Genomic DNA, 17,916 nt, shown 5'->3' on the forward strand with positions numbered 1-17,916 from the left:
ATTCAGAACATTAAGTAAGCGAAAATGTGACAAACGAAACTTGTTTAATCATTTCATATTCATTAATTTATCCCTTAGCCTGGCTCCCATTTTGAGTGGCCATACTATTAACAATGGTAAACGTATTTTGACGCAATACTGAAATAACTACTTTTCGCCTTATGACTCAAACATTCAGTTTGTATTCATTTCGTATGTTAAAAGCAAACTGAAATTAAAATGTCTATTTAAAAGCACCTGCTGTAAAAAGGAAAGCAAAATAAAACCAGCCAGTCACTCTATGTTATATTGCAAACCTTAACAATTGATTAACATGCCAGAGTGTCAAAAACATAACGCCGATTATCATTTTATTCCTTCATACAGGTTGGATCAACGAAGTACTGTCTTGGAAAGCCTTTGTTCCTCTCGGACGTTTGACTTACAGTGCCTATCTTATCCATCCTCTTGTCATGCTTGTCTTCTACATGAGTAGAAACACACCTACATATTTTTCTATTTATGAAGTGGTGAGTACATGTATTAATCTTTATATTACATAGATGTATAGTAAGCTATGATTTTGTCACATTACCTAGTTTGCAACTACATGTATTTTACTTCAAGCAATATTGTATTACATTTGAAAGTCATGCAATGTTTTCGTCATCGTTATAATATTGTTGCGTGCGTACGTACATTCGACAACACAGTCACCGTGGTCTTTTACGATCATACATTTGTCTGTTTGCTTTGAGGTTTGCCACTGATCACAGTGTATTGTTTGTTTGTTTGTTTTGGGTTTAACGCCGTTTTCAACAGTATTTCAGTCATGTAACGGCGGGCAGTTAACCTAACCAGTCTTCCTGGATTCTGTACCAGTATAAACCTGTTCTCCACAAGTAACTGTCAATTTCCCCACATGAATTATCAGAGGTGGAGGACGAATGATTTCAAACACAATGTCTTTTATCAAATCGTTATGGAGAACATACGCCCCGCCCGGGGATCGAACTCGCGACCCCGCGATCCGTAGACTAACGCTATCCCTACTGAGCTAAGCGTGCGGGCTTGATCAGAGTGTAATGCATAATATATTTTATTACATACTCGTTTCTATTCTTCGTTAAATTACACTGGCACCGGAAACGTCAATATTTTTCCATACACTGACGCCTGAATTTCATATCGGGTGCGTGACGTAATTCAGCGTGTTTTGTTGCACTATTTTTTCTATTTAGTTCAGTATTGTCAATCATATTCAGGCTATTGAACATATTTATGATATTTACATAATATTTATACGTGTAGATGCGTATGTAATAAAAAGGTTATCATCTTTGCATCGGGAAATATGCACTCATTCTTCAGCAGAAGAATATTGCGCTCCTTAAGTCGCGCAATATTTCCGCTGAAGAACTCGTGCATATTTCCCGATACAAAGCTCATAAATATCAACATAATGTCATGAAATGAAATGAACAAATTTTGAATATTTCAACGTTGAAAGTTTGTCATTTAATGCATGTACATGGATTATGCATTTACCTAAAGCAGTAGACAGAACTTGCTTCGTTTATCAAAAACATTGTTACAAAGTTATGACGAAACCTCCAATACTAAAACGTATCATCAGAAATATGTTGTGTTTATGAGTAGTTGGTAACAGAACGGAAAATTCAAAGAAAAGACTGTTGTATTTATGAAGAATCAGTTTCGATATACTATCATAGTCTGACCTATAATGTTACGTAAATAACGTATGTAATACTTTTAATTTCAGATATATTTGTTCCTGGGTCACTTGGTACTGTCCTATGGTATCGGCTTCATAGTGTCTTTGGTATTCGAATCTCCAATGATGGGACTAGAAAAAGCCATCTTTAAAAGAGGCAGAAAATAAAGATGTCATAATGTCATAAAAAGATATTCATAGTCTTACTAGAAAGTATCGACAATAATATAGGTTTGGACTAGTTATCACGTGACAAATACTATATCTTATCATTTATTACCTTTGTCTCATTTGTATTCATCAGCAAATAATGTGTGATATAAAGGAGTGTGAATTGTTTGGTAATGTTGCTTTTTCATTATTTTAATTATTCAAGATCAAGATCTTACCTTTAAGTAAGGTCGATATAAATACTTATATCGACATGATCTTAAAGACAATAACTGTTTTACTATGAATCCAACAACTCAAAAGGCTAGTTTTTGAAAAGGCTGCAAACCTATTCAGGCGGTGGTCTTTTTTCTAATATATTTATTATTTATTATAGTCTCACCAATGTACAATATACATGGAATTAAAACATGCTATCACATTAAAAATGTTATACTTAGAATTTACATATAACTAAAGTACATTTCCATTCATAAATGAATTACAAGAGCCTTTAATGAACTACTTCTAGACATCTACGTTACTGTATGAATAACAGTCACAATTGTTATCATACATAATTCCTAAAAACTAGATTGTTACTGCTAATCCAAGGTTTAAATATTGCATTAAAATGTTTAGAATAAGACATTGAGAATAGAAAACAGGCGCAAACGCGCACTATCAAAAAAATTGGTGTAAAAAACAAATATCCCCTATGATCAGATCATAAAGGAACTGAATAGCAATAGAATCTAGAATTAACATAAAAAGTTTTGTTTATCAAAGAGAGGAAAGATGAAGGTACATTATGTACATAGTTTAAAATATATCTTATATTTTGTTAAAGAGAGTAAAAGATGGTTGTACATTATCTACATAGTTTAAAAGATCTTTCTTTTAAAATATTAAAACAGGCTCTAGCACTATCTCTAATCAATAATGGGTTGGAAAACATATCATTTATATGATCTTGTTTTGACATAATACCAAAATTTGGATTTATAAAACAGGCTTTGTTAAACAAGCCAATTCTAATGTCATAGTACATGTTGCAGTCCAAACGTACATGGCTTTCATCTTCTAAACTTTCACAAAAATGACATTTTCTGTTTTCAATATCTAAACCTTCATAATGTCCCGTTTCAATTCTCAATGGTGCGACACCACAGCGGAATTTACTAAGGCTGAACGATTACTATTTGGAAGTATAATTTTACAATGCTGTTCTACACCGAATTCAGATTTAAACAATGAATAAGTGCGTAACTTATTTCTACCTCTACCTCTGGTACTATTAACCTGATTCAATTTGGACTTCCAACCGTTAACATACATACGCATAGACGTTGCTTTAACTGTTGCTAGAAATGTATGTTTATGTATTGAAATATTAATATCACAAAACTCATTCAGATCTAGACTAACCAAATACGACTTAACACTATGAAACCCAGTTCTTACATCTATTACTCGACTAAACGTTTGCCCATTGTGCGATACGTTTATTAGTTCTAGTATCCGGATATGAAGAAATACGAGCCCAGAAATTACAAACAGATTTCCATTGTCGTACAGCCGGGGAATCCCATCCCATTTCACCATTTACAGCTACATTAGGGGTGTATCTCCCGACTTCAAGGAAGAAACGCATTGCTTTATTTTGAACAGCATTCATACAAGAGTATGATTTTGTACCCCAGATAGAAGAACCATAATCAATGACTGGTCACACGTAGGAATCATACAGTTTTTTTTATAAAGATCATATGTAAAACCTCCAGCTGTTTTAAATAAAAGACCTAAGACACAATTTGCACTTTGAGTTACATCTTTAACGGTTATATTATCGTCTAAATGTTCATTTAATACAAGACCAAGATAAGCATATCTATCAACAATATCTAAAGATTTTACACCACAGTGAAACTCAAAGTCAGTTTTGACGAGTGACTTACGACGAAAATGCATCACGTTACTTTTATCTGTATTAATAAACATATCATTTGAACAACACCAGTCATTAAGGCGGTCTAATAAAAACTGTAAATCATGTTCGGTTTCAGCAAATAAGACAATATCATCAGCATAGAATAGAATACGTAACGTGTCTTCACCAAAAGAAATTCCCATATTAAGGATGACTTCAAATATGTAACCAAGTCGTTGATGTAGAAATTAAATAAAAGGGGTGACAGGACACAGCCTTGTCTCAATCCAAATGAGCCATAGAACTAATCAGTAGATAATACATTAAGTCTTACACAAGACAAAACAGTATTATAAAGGGATCTTACAGATTTAAATAATTTTCCAGATGAACCTATTGTACTGCCCTATTTCTTCCAAAGTTTACATCTATTAAAAAATCGTATGCTTTTTTGAAATCAATGAACGTACAAAATGTAGACTTTTCAATTTGTTACGTGTTTCAATAATATTCAATTTCATATGGAAGCGTATGGAAGCGTCCTGGTGCCAGCAGAGAGATTTAAATTTGTCTTACGTACGACTTACTATCTCCTACGTAGGAGTTAGTATCTCCTACGTAGGACATAAAATCTCCTATGTAGGACTTAGTATCCCCTACGTAGGACATAGTATCTCCTACGTAGGACTTACTATCTCCTACGTAGGACTTAGTATCTCCTACGTAGGACATAGTATCTCAAACGTAGGACTTAGTATCTCCTACGTAGTACTTAATATCTCCTACGTAGGACATATTAAGTACTACGTAGGAGATAGTATCTCCTACGTAGGACTTAGTATCTCCTAAGTAGTAGTTAGTATCTCCTGCGTGGGACATAGTATCTCCTACGTAAGACTTAGTATCTCCTACGTAGGACATAGTATCTCCTACGTAGGACTTACTATCTCCTACGTAAGACTTAGTATCTCCCACGTAGGACATAGTATCTCCTACGTAGGACTTAGTATCTCCTACGTAGGACTTAGTATCTCCTACGTAGTACTTAATATCTCCTACGTAGGACATAGTATCTCCTACGTAGGACTTACTATCTCCTACGTAGGACTTAGTATCTCCTACGTAGGACATAGTATCTCCTACGTAGGACTTAGTATCTCCTACGTAGGACTTAATATCTCCTACGTAGGACATAGTACCTCCTACGTAGGACATATTAAGTACTACGTAGGAGATAGTATCTCCTTCGTAGGACTTAGTAACTCCTACGTAGTAGTTAGTATCTCCTACGTAGGACTTAGTAACTCGTACGTATGTCACTGACTAAAAGACTCTTCAGCATGCGCAGTGGAACAATACACTCGTGTGTATTATTATTTAGTAAGGAAACGTGTGTAATTTAAAACTACACGGCATGGATGACATTATAAAAACATATTTTGCATCTGGTATGAAATACCGTGAAATATTACTTTGTCTTGAAAAAATAAATAGGTTTAAAGTTTCTTTACGAAGCCTTAACCGGATATTGTCACGTATGAAGTTATTTAGACGCATAAATAAAAGTGATGAACTTAGTGTTGCTCTCTATGTCATGGAAAATGTAATGACATCCAGCAAACAACTTGGATACAAGATGATGCATCAGAAACTCCTTCAAGAGGGATATGTGGTTACACAGGAAACAGTTCGCCTGATGATGCATATTTGTGACAAAGAAGGTATTGAACAGAGAAGGAGAACTCGTCTTCAACGTCGGATGTACCTGAATCTTGGACCTAATTATTTATGGCATATCGACGGGTATGATAAATTGAAACCGTACGGGCTGTGTATCAACGGAGCTAGTCTGTGTTCAGACCTTATGTTTTGTTCACAGGAGACAACTCCTGAGGCAATACAAATTTTGTATCATAATGTCCCTTTTATTCTCAAAACATACGGTCTGTGCAAATCTGGTTTGAGCATCTCCTGAATCCTGGAGATCGACCTTTATCTAAGGTCAAGCTATTACAGCTGAAAATGATCATGTTACATGACCTGGTGGTTCTGGGATATTTATTGCCATTCACACATGTTTATAAACGACCCCTTGACCTGTAGATTACAGGGAGCACTTTGGTAAAAATTATTGAACTAGAAAGAATACCTAATGAATAATTGATATATAGTGGATTAATGCTGTTGTTTAACTTTTTATATATTATGTATTCTGTGTTTAAATTTGAATGATTTTTTAAAAAAAAGATGTTGCACAGATGAAAATGCTTCTATACAATAATTCATGTCTTAATTGCTAAAATAAGGAAATGCTGATTGTAATCTACAATGGATAAGAATACCCGGCAATAGGAGTTTTAAGAACAGAACTAACACCTTCCTACAAAACAGAAATCATGTATAATGTGGGAAGAAGTGAAACTGCTCCCAAGGGACAAAAAGAAACTGACAACAGTTGGCAACCAAAACAATGATTTAGGTGTTTTATGAAACAACTGAAAAATATATCTGCCTATCACTGATCTGTTTCAATTCATTATTCTAAAATAAATTTCTTTATTTTGAAATAAATAAGCGTGATCTGTAAATAGTTTGCTTTGAATTTCTCTTTCTTGGTTTTCATTGACTTATTATGTACTAATAATACTGTATTATGTTTGGTAAACATCCCTTTTAACAGTTAATGGTACTGTTCTAATTGAAAGATGGACAGGTTCATTATAGAAATTTAGCAGTGTAAGGGTTAAAAGATTTGCTTTGATAGATGATGTAATAAAGTCTTATTAGTGCTTCAAAACAGTTCTATTAGCTTGAACATGCTTGGCATCCGCGTAAAATATGACAGTATATACTGCTGTGTCAAAAGTGTAAATGCGTCACAAAGCAGCACTAAATGATATTCGTTCCTAAAAAAATATTATTTTATATATATTGTTGTGGGCTTACTTTGCAAATGCATGGCTTTGAGGCTGTGTTTGTGGTGCTGTGCTTCCAAGAAATCTACCCTTACCTATTATCTTTTATAAATCATTGCTAAAACGTAATATAAATGAACATGGCGTATCTGTCGTGTTCTAACCAACATACAAAATATCCAAAAATACACAAATCTAACAGAACATAAAAAAAGAGAAATAACAGACAAATCTGAAGTCTAACTGGATTTAGAACGCATATCACGTCAAACTATGTATTTCGAGCCGTTCCATTTCATTTCAAACCACAGTTTGTGGTTACCATATCTTGCCATCCAAATTAATTGCCTTATTTTTTCAGTTCACTTAGAGATACTCATCATTAAGATAAAGTAAGTGCTTTTTTGCATTGTTTTAAAGAAAAGAAAGTAATATTCAAATCACTGAAGTTAGCGCAAATATCGGTTAAAAACCAATAATTACCGGTATGTTGTTAAGTACCAGGTAGATAAATTCATCAAATAATAGTTTGTACTGTTTTTCAAGGAATTTGTTTAATTTTTCAATGTTTCTTTTCAAGAGTTTTACTTCAGTTTAGACCACAATTACTGTATGTGCTTGTGAACATGTAGAAAATATTATAAGTCTTCTTATAAAACAATGCATCGGATAAGGGGTTTCACATTCTGAGTACATTTTCATATGCTTTTATTGAAAAGGGGAAAATCTGGGTGAATTTGCCAATTTCACAATAGATACACTACTTATTTGGCAGATGTGAAATAAGTACATGCACTTGTTAAAGGACGTGGCTTAAAGAAGCTGCATAAAAATTTTGGGTATTTGATCTTTTCAAGGAAAAATAAGTTTTCTAATACCACTTGCATTTGGTCTCCATTAAATGTTCATTAACATTAAGTCACTGTTAAATTTTGATTGGAAGGTAGGTGCATTTTCTTTCGGGTGGTGATCAAATATTCATGCATTAAGGCTTTCATTGCCGGTCAGTTACATAATTATTGTGTGTGTTTTTGTTTAACATAACATTGACAGGAAAATGTGTCATTTGATGATTTTCCAGCCTTTCTGGTACTAGAGGAAGAATCCAGGCGCCCGTCAGGCACGTAGGAAGCATTTTAAGAGTGGGGGCGGAAGGGCGCCACACATTTTGAAAGTCAGCCGACCTATAACAAACCCAGTTCCATGAAATGTTAAACAACGTTTTTTTTTAAAAAAATATTTTGGTTGTTAAAACATCAAAAACAACTACAAAACTACAGGGCACAGCTAAAATTGACTCGTTGTCAAAAGATTGCTAAAAGAATTAACTTAATTGGTCAAATTATTGGAGGGGGTAGCCCCCCCCCCCCCCCACTCTTGTTCTTACGGCCATACCCCTCCATGCATGGTACAAGAGGAAAACATCAGGTGCCCCTCCATGCATGGTACTAGAGAAAGACCTCAGGTGCCCCTCCATACATGTTACCAGAGGAAGACCCCAGGTGCCCCTCCATGCATGGTACCAGAGGAAGACCCCAGGTGCCTCTCCAGGCATGGTATTAAAGGAAGCCCAGGTGCCCCTCCATGCATGGTACTAAAGGAAGACCCCAGGTGCCCCTCCATACATCGTTCTAAAGGAAGATCCCAGGTACCCCTTCATGCATTGTTTCAAGCACAACCATCCAGCTAGATGGCTTCCTCACCCGAGAGTTCTGCACCACAAGCAAGGTTTTCAACCCACAGGGGTGAGTTTAAACTCGAAACTCACTTTTCTAACTCGAAACTCACTCGAAATTCACTTTTTTAACTCAAAACTCACTGTTCAAAAAAACAAAGAAATCCTCAAATTTATTTGAGCTATAGGTAGTTCGAACCAACTGAATTTCAAATATAATTAGGTAAGCTTTCTAGAGAAACATGATGTACTACATATCTTACTCAGCAATTGACTAAAGAACGTATGGAGATGCTATGAATTACAGTTTTATGCTTTAATATTCAAAAAGAAAATCACATTAATTGTACACCGTATGAAAATAGAGGTTTTATAAGGACCATAGGTCAAGAGTATGCAGGCTGAGTTCGTGCAAATCAAGTTGAATGTACCATAAACCTTTATACCATGCACTCAACACTTTTTATCCATAAAACCTTTTTATATATACTACAAGACGGATATAACAGTCAAAAACATGTTTTTACTGTGTTTTTTTCTGCCCCTAAAAACTAACCAAATCTGGGAGGTTAAGATGTTTACTAACTAGAAAATTTTAATACAATATTCAACAAGAGCTGTCAGTTGACAGCGCGCTCGACTATTCTCAGTGCTTGATAGTATAATATAAGCAATGAGTAAAACTTTAACATTACAATAAGCATATTCTAGGTCGAAAAAGGGGCCATAATTAAGTCAAAATGCTTGATAGAGTTGCCTCCTCCTTTTTACAGACTGGGGTCATGATGGTAAACAAGCATGCAAAATATGAAAGCAATATCTCAATGGACTTTGAAAATATTTGGGGTGGTACGCAAACTTTAACATTTATTCTAAGTCGAAAAGTGGCCATAATTCAATCAAAATGCTGGATAGAGTTGCCTCCTCCTTTTTACAGACTGGGGTCATGATGGTAAACAAGTATGCAAAATATGAAAGCAATATCTCAATGGACTTTGAAAACAGTTGGGGTGGTACGCAAACTTTAACATTTGTGTGACGCCCACGCTCACGCCGACGCCGGGGCGAGTAGGATAGCTCCCCTATTCTTCGAAAAGTCGAGCTAACAAGAGGGCCAAGATGGCCCTAGGTCGCTCACCTGATAAACACACCATAACAGTGTAAACATGTTTGACATAGTGATTTCATGGAAACAAATATTCTGACCAATTTTCATTAAGACTGGATCAAAAATGTGGTCTCTTAAGTGTAAACAAGCATTTTCTTCAATTTGACCTAGTGACCTAGTTTTTGAGCTAAGATGACCTACATTCGAATCTGATCTAGATTTGATCAAGGCAATCATTCTGACTAAATTTCATCAACCTCGATTAAAAAATACAGCCTCTATCGCATACAAAACATTTTTCTTTGATATTTCATAGCGACCTAGTTTTTGATCTCAGGTGACCCATATTCAAACTTGACCTTTATTTCATCAAGGCAATCATTCTGACCAAAATTCATGAAGACCAATTGAAAAATACAGCCTCTATCGCATACACAAGGTTTTTCTTTGATTTGACCTAGTGACCTAGTTTTTGACCCCAGATGACCCATTCTCGAAACTGGCCTAGATTTCATCAAGGTTATCATTCTGACAAAATTCCATGAAGATCAATTTAAAAAATACAGCCTCTATCGCATACACAAGGTTTTTCTTTGATTTGACCTAGTGACCTACTTTTTAACCCCAGATAACCCATTTTCCAATTCGGCCTAGATTTTATCAAGATAATCATTTAGACCAAAATTCATGAAGATAAAATGAAAAATACAGCCTTTATCGCATACACAAGGCTTTTCCTTGATTTGACCTAGTGACCTAGTTTTTGATCCCGGGTAACCCATTTTCGAACTTGGCCTAGATTTCCTCAAGGTAATTATTCTGACAAAATTTCATGAAGATCAATTGAAATATACAGCCTCTATCGCATACACAAGGTTTTTCCTTGATTTGACCTAGTGACCTAGTTTTTGAACCCAGATGACCCATTTTCAAACTTTGCCTAGATTTCATCAAGATTATCATTCTGGCAAAATTTCATGAAGATCAGTTGAAAAATACAGCCTCTATCGCATACACAAGCTAAATGTTGACGGACGACAGACAGACGACAGACGCCGGACATCGAGCGATCAGAAAAACTCACCTGAGCATTGCTCAGGTGAGCTAAAAACACATCATAAAATGCATATATAGTATATTGCACATACTTTTTCAGCTCAAAAAATCAAGGAAAACGAACATCATTAATTACGTTGTAAAACTTCTAATCCCTTCTCTATAGCTGAATCCATTGTTAAAATATTCATTCTACCTATGACTTCTTTTCTTATTATGCACTGTGCTATTAGATAAGACTTACTGGTATCAATAGTATAAATAGTTTATACATATTTATTTAATCTAACCAATAAGAAGACTATTATAATAATTAATATGATTTCAATTAGGAATTATTGTTTTTACATAATTATGATTGAAGACAAAGGGCAATTCTGACCTTTTTAATTTTTGGTGTATAATCAAAACTAGCCAGATTAAAATGAAAGAAAAATTAAACCTCAGCTCATGTGCTCACCACCTGTTAACTAAATGCTGGTATAGGAGAAATTTATTGCAGTGTGCCATACTGTGTGATCGGTCAGCTAACAGTTTATCATGAGATATCGGTCACAAGCTCTGACCAGAGTTTACCAGACTAGATAATCAGAGCCAAGTCTGATGAAGTCAAAATATATAAAAGAATTATTTTTTCTAAAAAAAAATTTATCTAGTCGGTAGCCATACTACAACGGAGCTATCGATGGATTTTCTCGTTTCATAATATGGCTTGAGGTGCACAAAACAAACGGCGGTCCTAAGATAATTGCTGGTTATTTTATGAATGCTGTGAAACATTTGCAAGGCTGTCCAACGCGTGCTAGGTCAGATTATGGCACCGAGAATGTTTACATTCGACAGATGGTCATTTTTCTTAGGGGTCAGAGAGACGAAAAGTTAACAAACAGCTGTTTTTTACAAGGATCAAGTAACCATAATCAAAGAATTGAGCGTTGGTGGGGTATACTTCGAAATGAAAATGTTCAGTACTGGATAGATTTTTTCACAATGCTGAAAAGTACTGGTGATTTCAACGGAAGCTTCCTTGACAAGGCTGTTCTGCAGTTTTGTTTCATGGACTTAATTCAGGTACGTCTATATTTTTTTTTATAAAACATATGACAGATTTCTGACCTTTCTACACGGATTTTCGATTATATCGTTCATCGTATAATGATGTTACATTTTATAAAAACAGATTTTGCTCTACATGTATGTAGGTTAATTATTTGCTGGTCTGGTCGTGTTAAAATATATAATTTAGTGACCAGGCACAGGCACCAGTATCGGACCTGGGACAAAAAATATGGCCTTATTTTCATCCTAAATGAGTTCAAAATGAAAAATATGTAGTGAAATATGAGCCCCCTTCAAAAGATACATATGTCTACTGAAGGCCAGAATCTCGAGAATCGAGCCTGCGAGCAATGGGTTCACTTCTCGGGCCGTTGTGAAATAAATTCTCTAGAAAAACTACCTATCACTGTTTTCCGTATACATTTAGCTACAAAATGAGACCGACCCAAAGTCTCTAGCCCTTCCCGTTCATGAAATATCTATCAGGAAACGAACGTCTTCCTTCTGAAAGTCCCTGGTAGATAAAGATGCGGCACAAAGAATCGATACGTAAACATAGACTAAAGTATAGCTGTCCGCCGATTACGGCTCAAATTCAATAAAAAAAAATACTAAAAAGTATAACTAAATACATAAACTAGGGCCACTCAAAATCGTCAGTAGCATCTCAAACACGCGATATTTGCGTTTCAAATTTTTTTCCACGGTCTTTCAATTGAATGCTACGCCATTGAACAGAATTCATTAAGTATTTTTAAACTCACTTTCTGATTGGCCAATAGCGACACACTTCCGATAGAACCGCAACGTTTCGTACAAAATTACTCGGATATTATCATATCTGTTTCAATTGCGGAGAATACAATTGAAAGACCGACGGAAAAATAAAAAAGTAAATATCGCGTGTAGTAGATGCTACTGACGGTGGTGAGCGGCCATAATTTACATATTTAGTAATACTTGTTATTCATGGCAAATGAATCTGACCCGTGCTAGGCTGACAAACATCTTTTAGTCCGTAATTTCGTACCGTTTCGTTGTGCCACATTTCTATCTACCTGGAACTTGCAGCATTCTGATAGATATTTCATGAACGGGGAGGGCTAGAAACTTGGGGTTGGTCTCAATTTGTAGCTAATTGTACATGCGAAATTGTGATAGGTAGTTTGTTCAATTGTCTAGAGACTTTATTTCACAACGGCTCGGGAAGTGAACCCATCGCTCGCAGGTTCTGGCCTTCAGTAGATATATGTATCTTTTGAAGGGGCCAATATTTCACTATATAGTTTTCATTTTGGACTCATTCAGGATGTAAACAAGGCCATATTTTTTGTCCCAGGTCCGATACTCGTGCCTGTGGTAAGTTACAATGGTACCATTGTCAATATTTTTCAATACACGGACGCCTGAATTTCATATCGGGTGTGTAACGTAATTTACTGTTTGTCGTTGTATTAATTATTTTATTTATTTCAGTATTGTTAGACTAAGTCTTAATCAGACTATTAAACAAATTTATAATATTCACAGTTCGTTTATACATGTAGATATGCATGTGATAAAAAGGTTATTATCTTTGCATATATACATTATACGTGTAGATACCGGTATGTATGAAATAAAAAGTTCTCAATGCACGAGTTCTGCAACGGAAATATTGGCCGACTTTTGGAGCGCAAAAGAACGAATTCATATTTTCCAATGTAAATCCAATACAGTACTCTTTTTATTACTTACGCATACCTCACTTTTAATTATTATATAAATGGTACACATCTTTTTATGAAGCGTGAGTGAAGTTGAAATTATCGTCGCTGAAGAACTTTTAAACGTGACGATATACCTGAAACTGACGTCACACACCCGGTATGAAATTTGAACGTAAAAAAATAACATTTCAGATTCTACTGAAACTTAATAGAGTTTTAAAAGGAGTGTTAACAAATACATTTAAAAGTGTGTGCGAAGTCTTAAAAAGTGTAAATACAGGCCTATATATAGCGTGCATCTTAATTACTTTCTTTCGCCATTATACTTTTATCTATACATTTTTTCAGGAAGAACTTAACTCTATAGTTAAACTGTGGAATAACCATCGTATAAGACCATCAAGCAATCCAAACCAGCCATACGGAAGACCATTTTTCATGTATCATTGTCCTGGTATATTCGGCTGTCAGGATTACTTTCCTCAAGACACAAGTTCACCTGTGCTTCAGATGTACGACAAAGGTATTCAAAAGGGAAATGTTAAATGTGACGAAACGGTGTTTGAACTGTGTACCATCATCATGTCGGACCATAATATGATGCCTGCCAAAACAGCAGACGATGCTGCACTGCTTTACCAATTTCTCCGACGGGAAATATTAAACGAACTTCACCAGAACTAAGCCTAAATGCAAGACCAACCAATATAAGGCGAAGTCTGTCGACGCACAGGCTACTCCGTTATTTACAAGTTATTTTAAACAAGTTGACCATGTTCATTTGTAAAACATGAAAATGACGTATAACTGTTAACTGATTGTTGTAACCATATTAAATAGTGTCTTTAAATCAATTCATTGTTAATCTCAGTATTGGCAAAGCAGGAACAATTTCAATGTTTAACATAAACGCAACTATTGTAACCCTTTGCTCATGTGCGAGAATTGATCCAAAAGTTCATGGATATTAGTTATATATTTAATATTAACGGACGCCAATATAAACATCAATCCAGGCGTCGATGTAGCCGTCGCGAGTTATATTTAAGAAATGATTTATAGCAAAACCGTGTTTCAACACTATTTATATACGCCGAGCGTAATAATTTTACGAGGGCGTATACCGAGAAAATATTTCATACGACGTATAATCTGCGGAGTGTATAGTGTTCAAACACAGCTTTGCTATGAACTATTTCGATTCTAATATGTCTATTGTAAAATTTCATTCAAATATGATAGATCTGTTTCTTCACATATAACTGTTTCTCCTTTTGAAAGGCTTATTAAAATCATCTCTGAACATGCCCGGATCCAGGGACGGGCAGATGGTGCCCCCGTCCCAAGTTGGCTGAGAAGTGACCTATACTCATCAAAGATGCACCATTTACTGTATGTACTTGCACGCAAAACTTTAACCAGGATTTTCTAAGTCCAAAGGGTGCATAATTTGGCTAAAATGCAGGTCAGAGTTATGGGACTTGATGCTATCAACTAGTTTTATAACCCCAAAGACACATGTGAAGTTTCAATTCAATATCTGCATTATGATGGGATAAAAGTTTAATTGAGAGAAAGCTATATTTAAACCTGTCTCTTGTCTGTGACTGAAAGCTCTTCTCCAAGAGAGATATCTTCTTTTGAAATATCTTTTAAGGTAAGGAAATTAATTATACAGATAGCTCTTTAATTAAGATACAGTTATCAACAAAAGTAGACTCTCTCTCTCTCTCTCTCTCTCTCTCTCTCTAAGAGAAATCTAATAAAAATTATGATATATTTTGTCTCACGAAATGCTTGCTGCTTGCCTTTAAACCAAACGAGCTCTTGGCTTACCGTTGTAAGCACTTACATTGAACGTTTTTAGGTTGGTCAAAAAGTTGGTTTTTCTTAAACATTTCTTTATTTCTTGTCTCTCTTGCGAAAAATGCTGCCACATTATAAATTCAAAATTGCTAACGACGTTCACGACGACATCCAAATACAACCGTCGCTTTACGAACGTTGATGTTTCTAATATTAGCACGACATAACGTTTCAATAACTTTTAGCCCAACCCATATATGACATATATGATGTGTGTGATTGTTGTTTATGTTTCCGTATATATGTACAATAAAATATGATTAAACTAAATGATTGAGTAGTAATTGGGAGTCTGTAATTATATTTAGAGGCGAGTGTTTTAGAAATTATATTTTACTGAACTATTCATCCTTTATTCTTATGAAAAACAAATGCTTAATTATCCTTGAAAAAAAAATAGTCAGGGTTAGTTTATACATTTAAAATGTATGGCGCGAAATATCCCGTAGACGAAGTGATGGTGGGACTGACGTCTATATGTGCACAAAATAACAACTATTTCAATTTCATCAAAACTCTTTTGAGCAATTAAATAATGAATAAAACATTTGACACCGGTCTTAAAATGTGCAGGTTTCGAAAAGTGGACCTCTGTCAATTTTAGTACACTAATTAGTCGGGCCACAAAAGTGTTCACCAGGCAGTGCAGTCTTAGGGTTAAGGTTTACAAGCTAAATCTTTCAAATAAGGTGCCTTAATAATTTTGCCTACAGAGGTAGCTTTAAAACACTGCTAGATCTTTTAAGCTAATGTTATCTTTTTAGCTAATGTTAAAACTGATTCCTAAAACTTTCGACCTACAACATGCGCGGTTCCAGAGGGGGTTGGGGACCGGGGGTCCGGATACTCTCTGGAAAATCCTTGAAAAAGGAAAGAAGGGAAGAAGGAAAGAAAATGTTTGTTTTTTCGAAAAAGGCAATATTAGGACCGCATTTAAAGTATATGCGGCTGCTGCTTCATACGATCCCGACATAATTCATATTTATATCAATTATCTAAAAGAGACTAAGAATTCTACCTGGAAGAAAACTTGATTTTATCATTTTCCCCAAATTTAACAGGTTAGCACATAAAACTGTGAAAATAAAGGGCATATTATATATGGTCTTGCAGTGGAAAAGTGTTCTTAAATGCTCCTAAAATGCCCAGAATGCTGAAAGCGCTAAATTTCAAAATTTTCCGGGTGGGGGAAGGGGGTCGGACCCCCTCTGAGAAAATAAGCTGGATTCGCGCATGTACAACTCCAAATTTCCCTGATTTTTCCCTGACTTTTGCCCAAAGCCCAAATTTCCCTGACTAATTACAAAATTCACCGACTTTCTCTGACCGTGGGAACCCTGACAGAGTTCAGATGCGTATGAATTGAACGCCCGACTGGTTAAATACCGATCTAGAACAGACAAAAATAGTTCCGTCTCGGCCGAAAGTGACTTTGACCTTTCAGCTAGGGATGTGGATCTTGCACATGTCTTGCTCATTATTCATATAAAATTCAAATATTCGTCTAACTCTCTCTCTCTCTCTGAGTCTTAATTACTGTATATTTTCTCTTAATTACAGTACTATATTTAGCCCACTTTTGTATATTTTTTCCTACTGAATTTGGTGATCTTTTCCCGAGAATACACTCAATAATAGTGTTCCGAAAAACTAATGTCATATCAACTTGTGGTTCGCCGGTTTTGCTTTCTTTAACATGGTGTGTGTATCTTCTAATTATTGTATATTTTGTGAAATAGAGGAAGAATAGAATAGTATTTAAATAAAGTGAAGCATTTTTTTGACAGTAAAATCTTTTAATTACCGAATATCAAGGCGAATTTGTAGGTTTCAGTCATTAAATCTGGTTATCCTTTGTTTTGTTAAGTTTATGCCTAGAGAGAAGAAATTAATGACGAGTAACTTGGTAAACATGATTTATTCCCCTTTATCGCTCTTCACAGTAGAGGCTATTTTTTTTTTTATAAGAGCTAATTTCATGAGAAACAACCTTTACAATTTTGTTTGATCAGAGTGACTAGATTAAAGAATAATTGACTAGTTGAAACTTACTAAATCTTAGAGAACATTGATAATCGTATCATGCAATCAGGTCTATATAAATTCGTTCTTCATTATTGGTTAGAAACAGTGGTTAAGAGATTATTTCACGGAATTCAATGAAAAGTTATTTATTTAAGCCCATTCTCCAGACAAAAAAACGCATAAAATACAAGAATATAAATAGTTTAAAAAATAAAAATGAAATATTGCAATAAATGCCTTTATCAGCACGCAATTAAAAAGTCAACCAGAAATGTTCAATTAACACATGTACCGGAAACGCAAGTAGGACCACAGATCGTTGCAGCGCCGCAAAATTGGAACCCTTACGTATGAGTTACTAATACCGTGTTCAGACTACGTTTTTAATCCTATATTAACTTGGGTTTATTTGTAAAACGTGAATTATGTAAAGGTCAAATGGTTTCTGTAATGTAGCATTAAAACTATCTCGGGAGGTGGTTTTAATACTATATTAAAAAGTAATACTACATTATTTTACAAGTGTGAACGCAAATGTGAGTTATAACTGGTTTTACAATCCCAAATCCACAGAAATTACCTTTTGGCGGAAGAATACCATGTGTTTCTCTTTTGAAACAAACAATTGATGCTATGGCTGGCAAAAGTAATTGGAGTGTTGATGAAACAAAAACATTCAATTACGATATGGAGTCATGCTGATGCTCAA

General features: G+C 35.0%; 1 protein-coding gene across 1 annotated transcript in view; it reads left to right on the forward strand.

Moving 5' to 3' along the window:
• LOC123550421 (uncharacterized) overlaps positions 1–2,044 on the forward strand; it is a 35,443-nt gene extending 33,399 nt beyond the window's left edge. The window contains exons 16-17 of the mRNA XM_045338851.2: positions 367–509; positions 1,763–2,044. Of these exons, the coding sequence (XP_045194786.2) occupies positions 367–509; positions 1,763–1,882 (263 nt within the window). The 3' untranslated portion in view covers positions 1,883–2,044. The remainder of the gene's footprint in view (positions 1–366; positions 510–1,762) is intronic.
• The last annotated feature ends 15,872 nt before the right edge of the window (positions 2,045–17,916 follow it).

The sequence above is a fragment of the Mercenaria mercenaria genome, chromosome 6 (genome assembly GCF_021730395.1).
Source record: "Mercenaria mercenaria strain notata chromosome 6, MADL_Memer_1, whole genome shotgun sequence".
Lineage (NCBI taxonomy): Eukaryota > Metazoa > Mollusca > Bivalvia > Venerida > Veneridae > Mercenaria > Mercenaria mercenaria.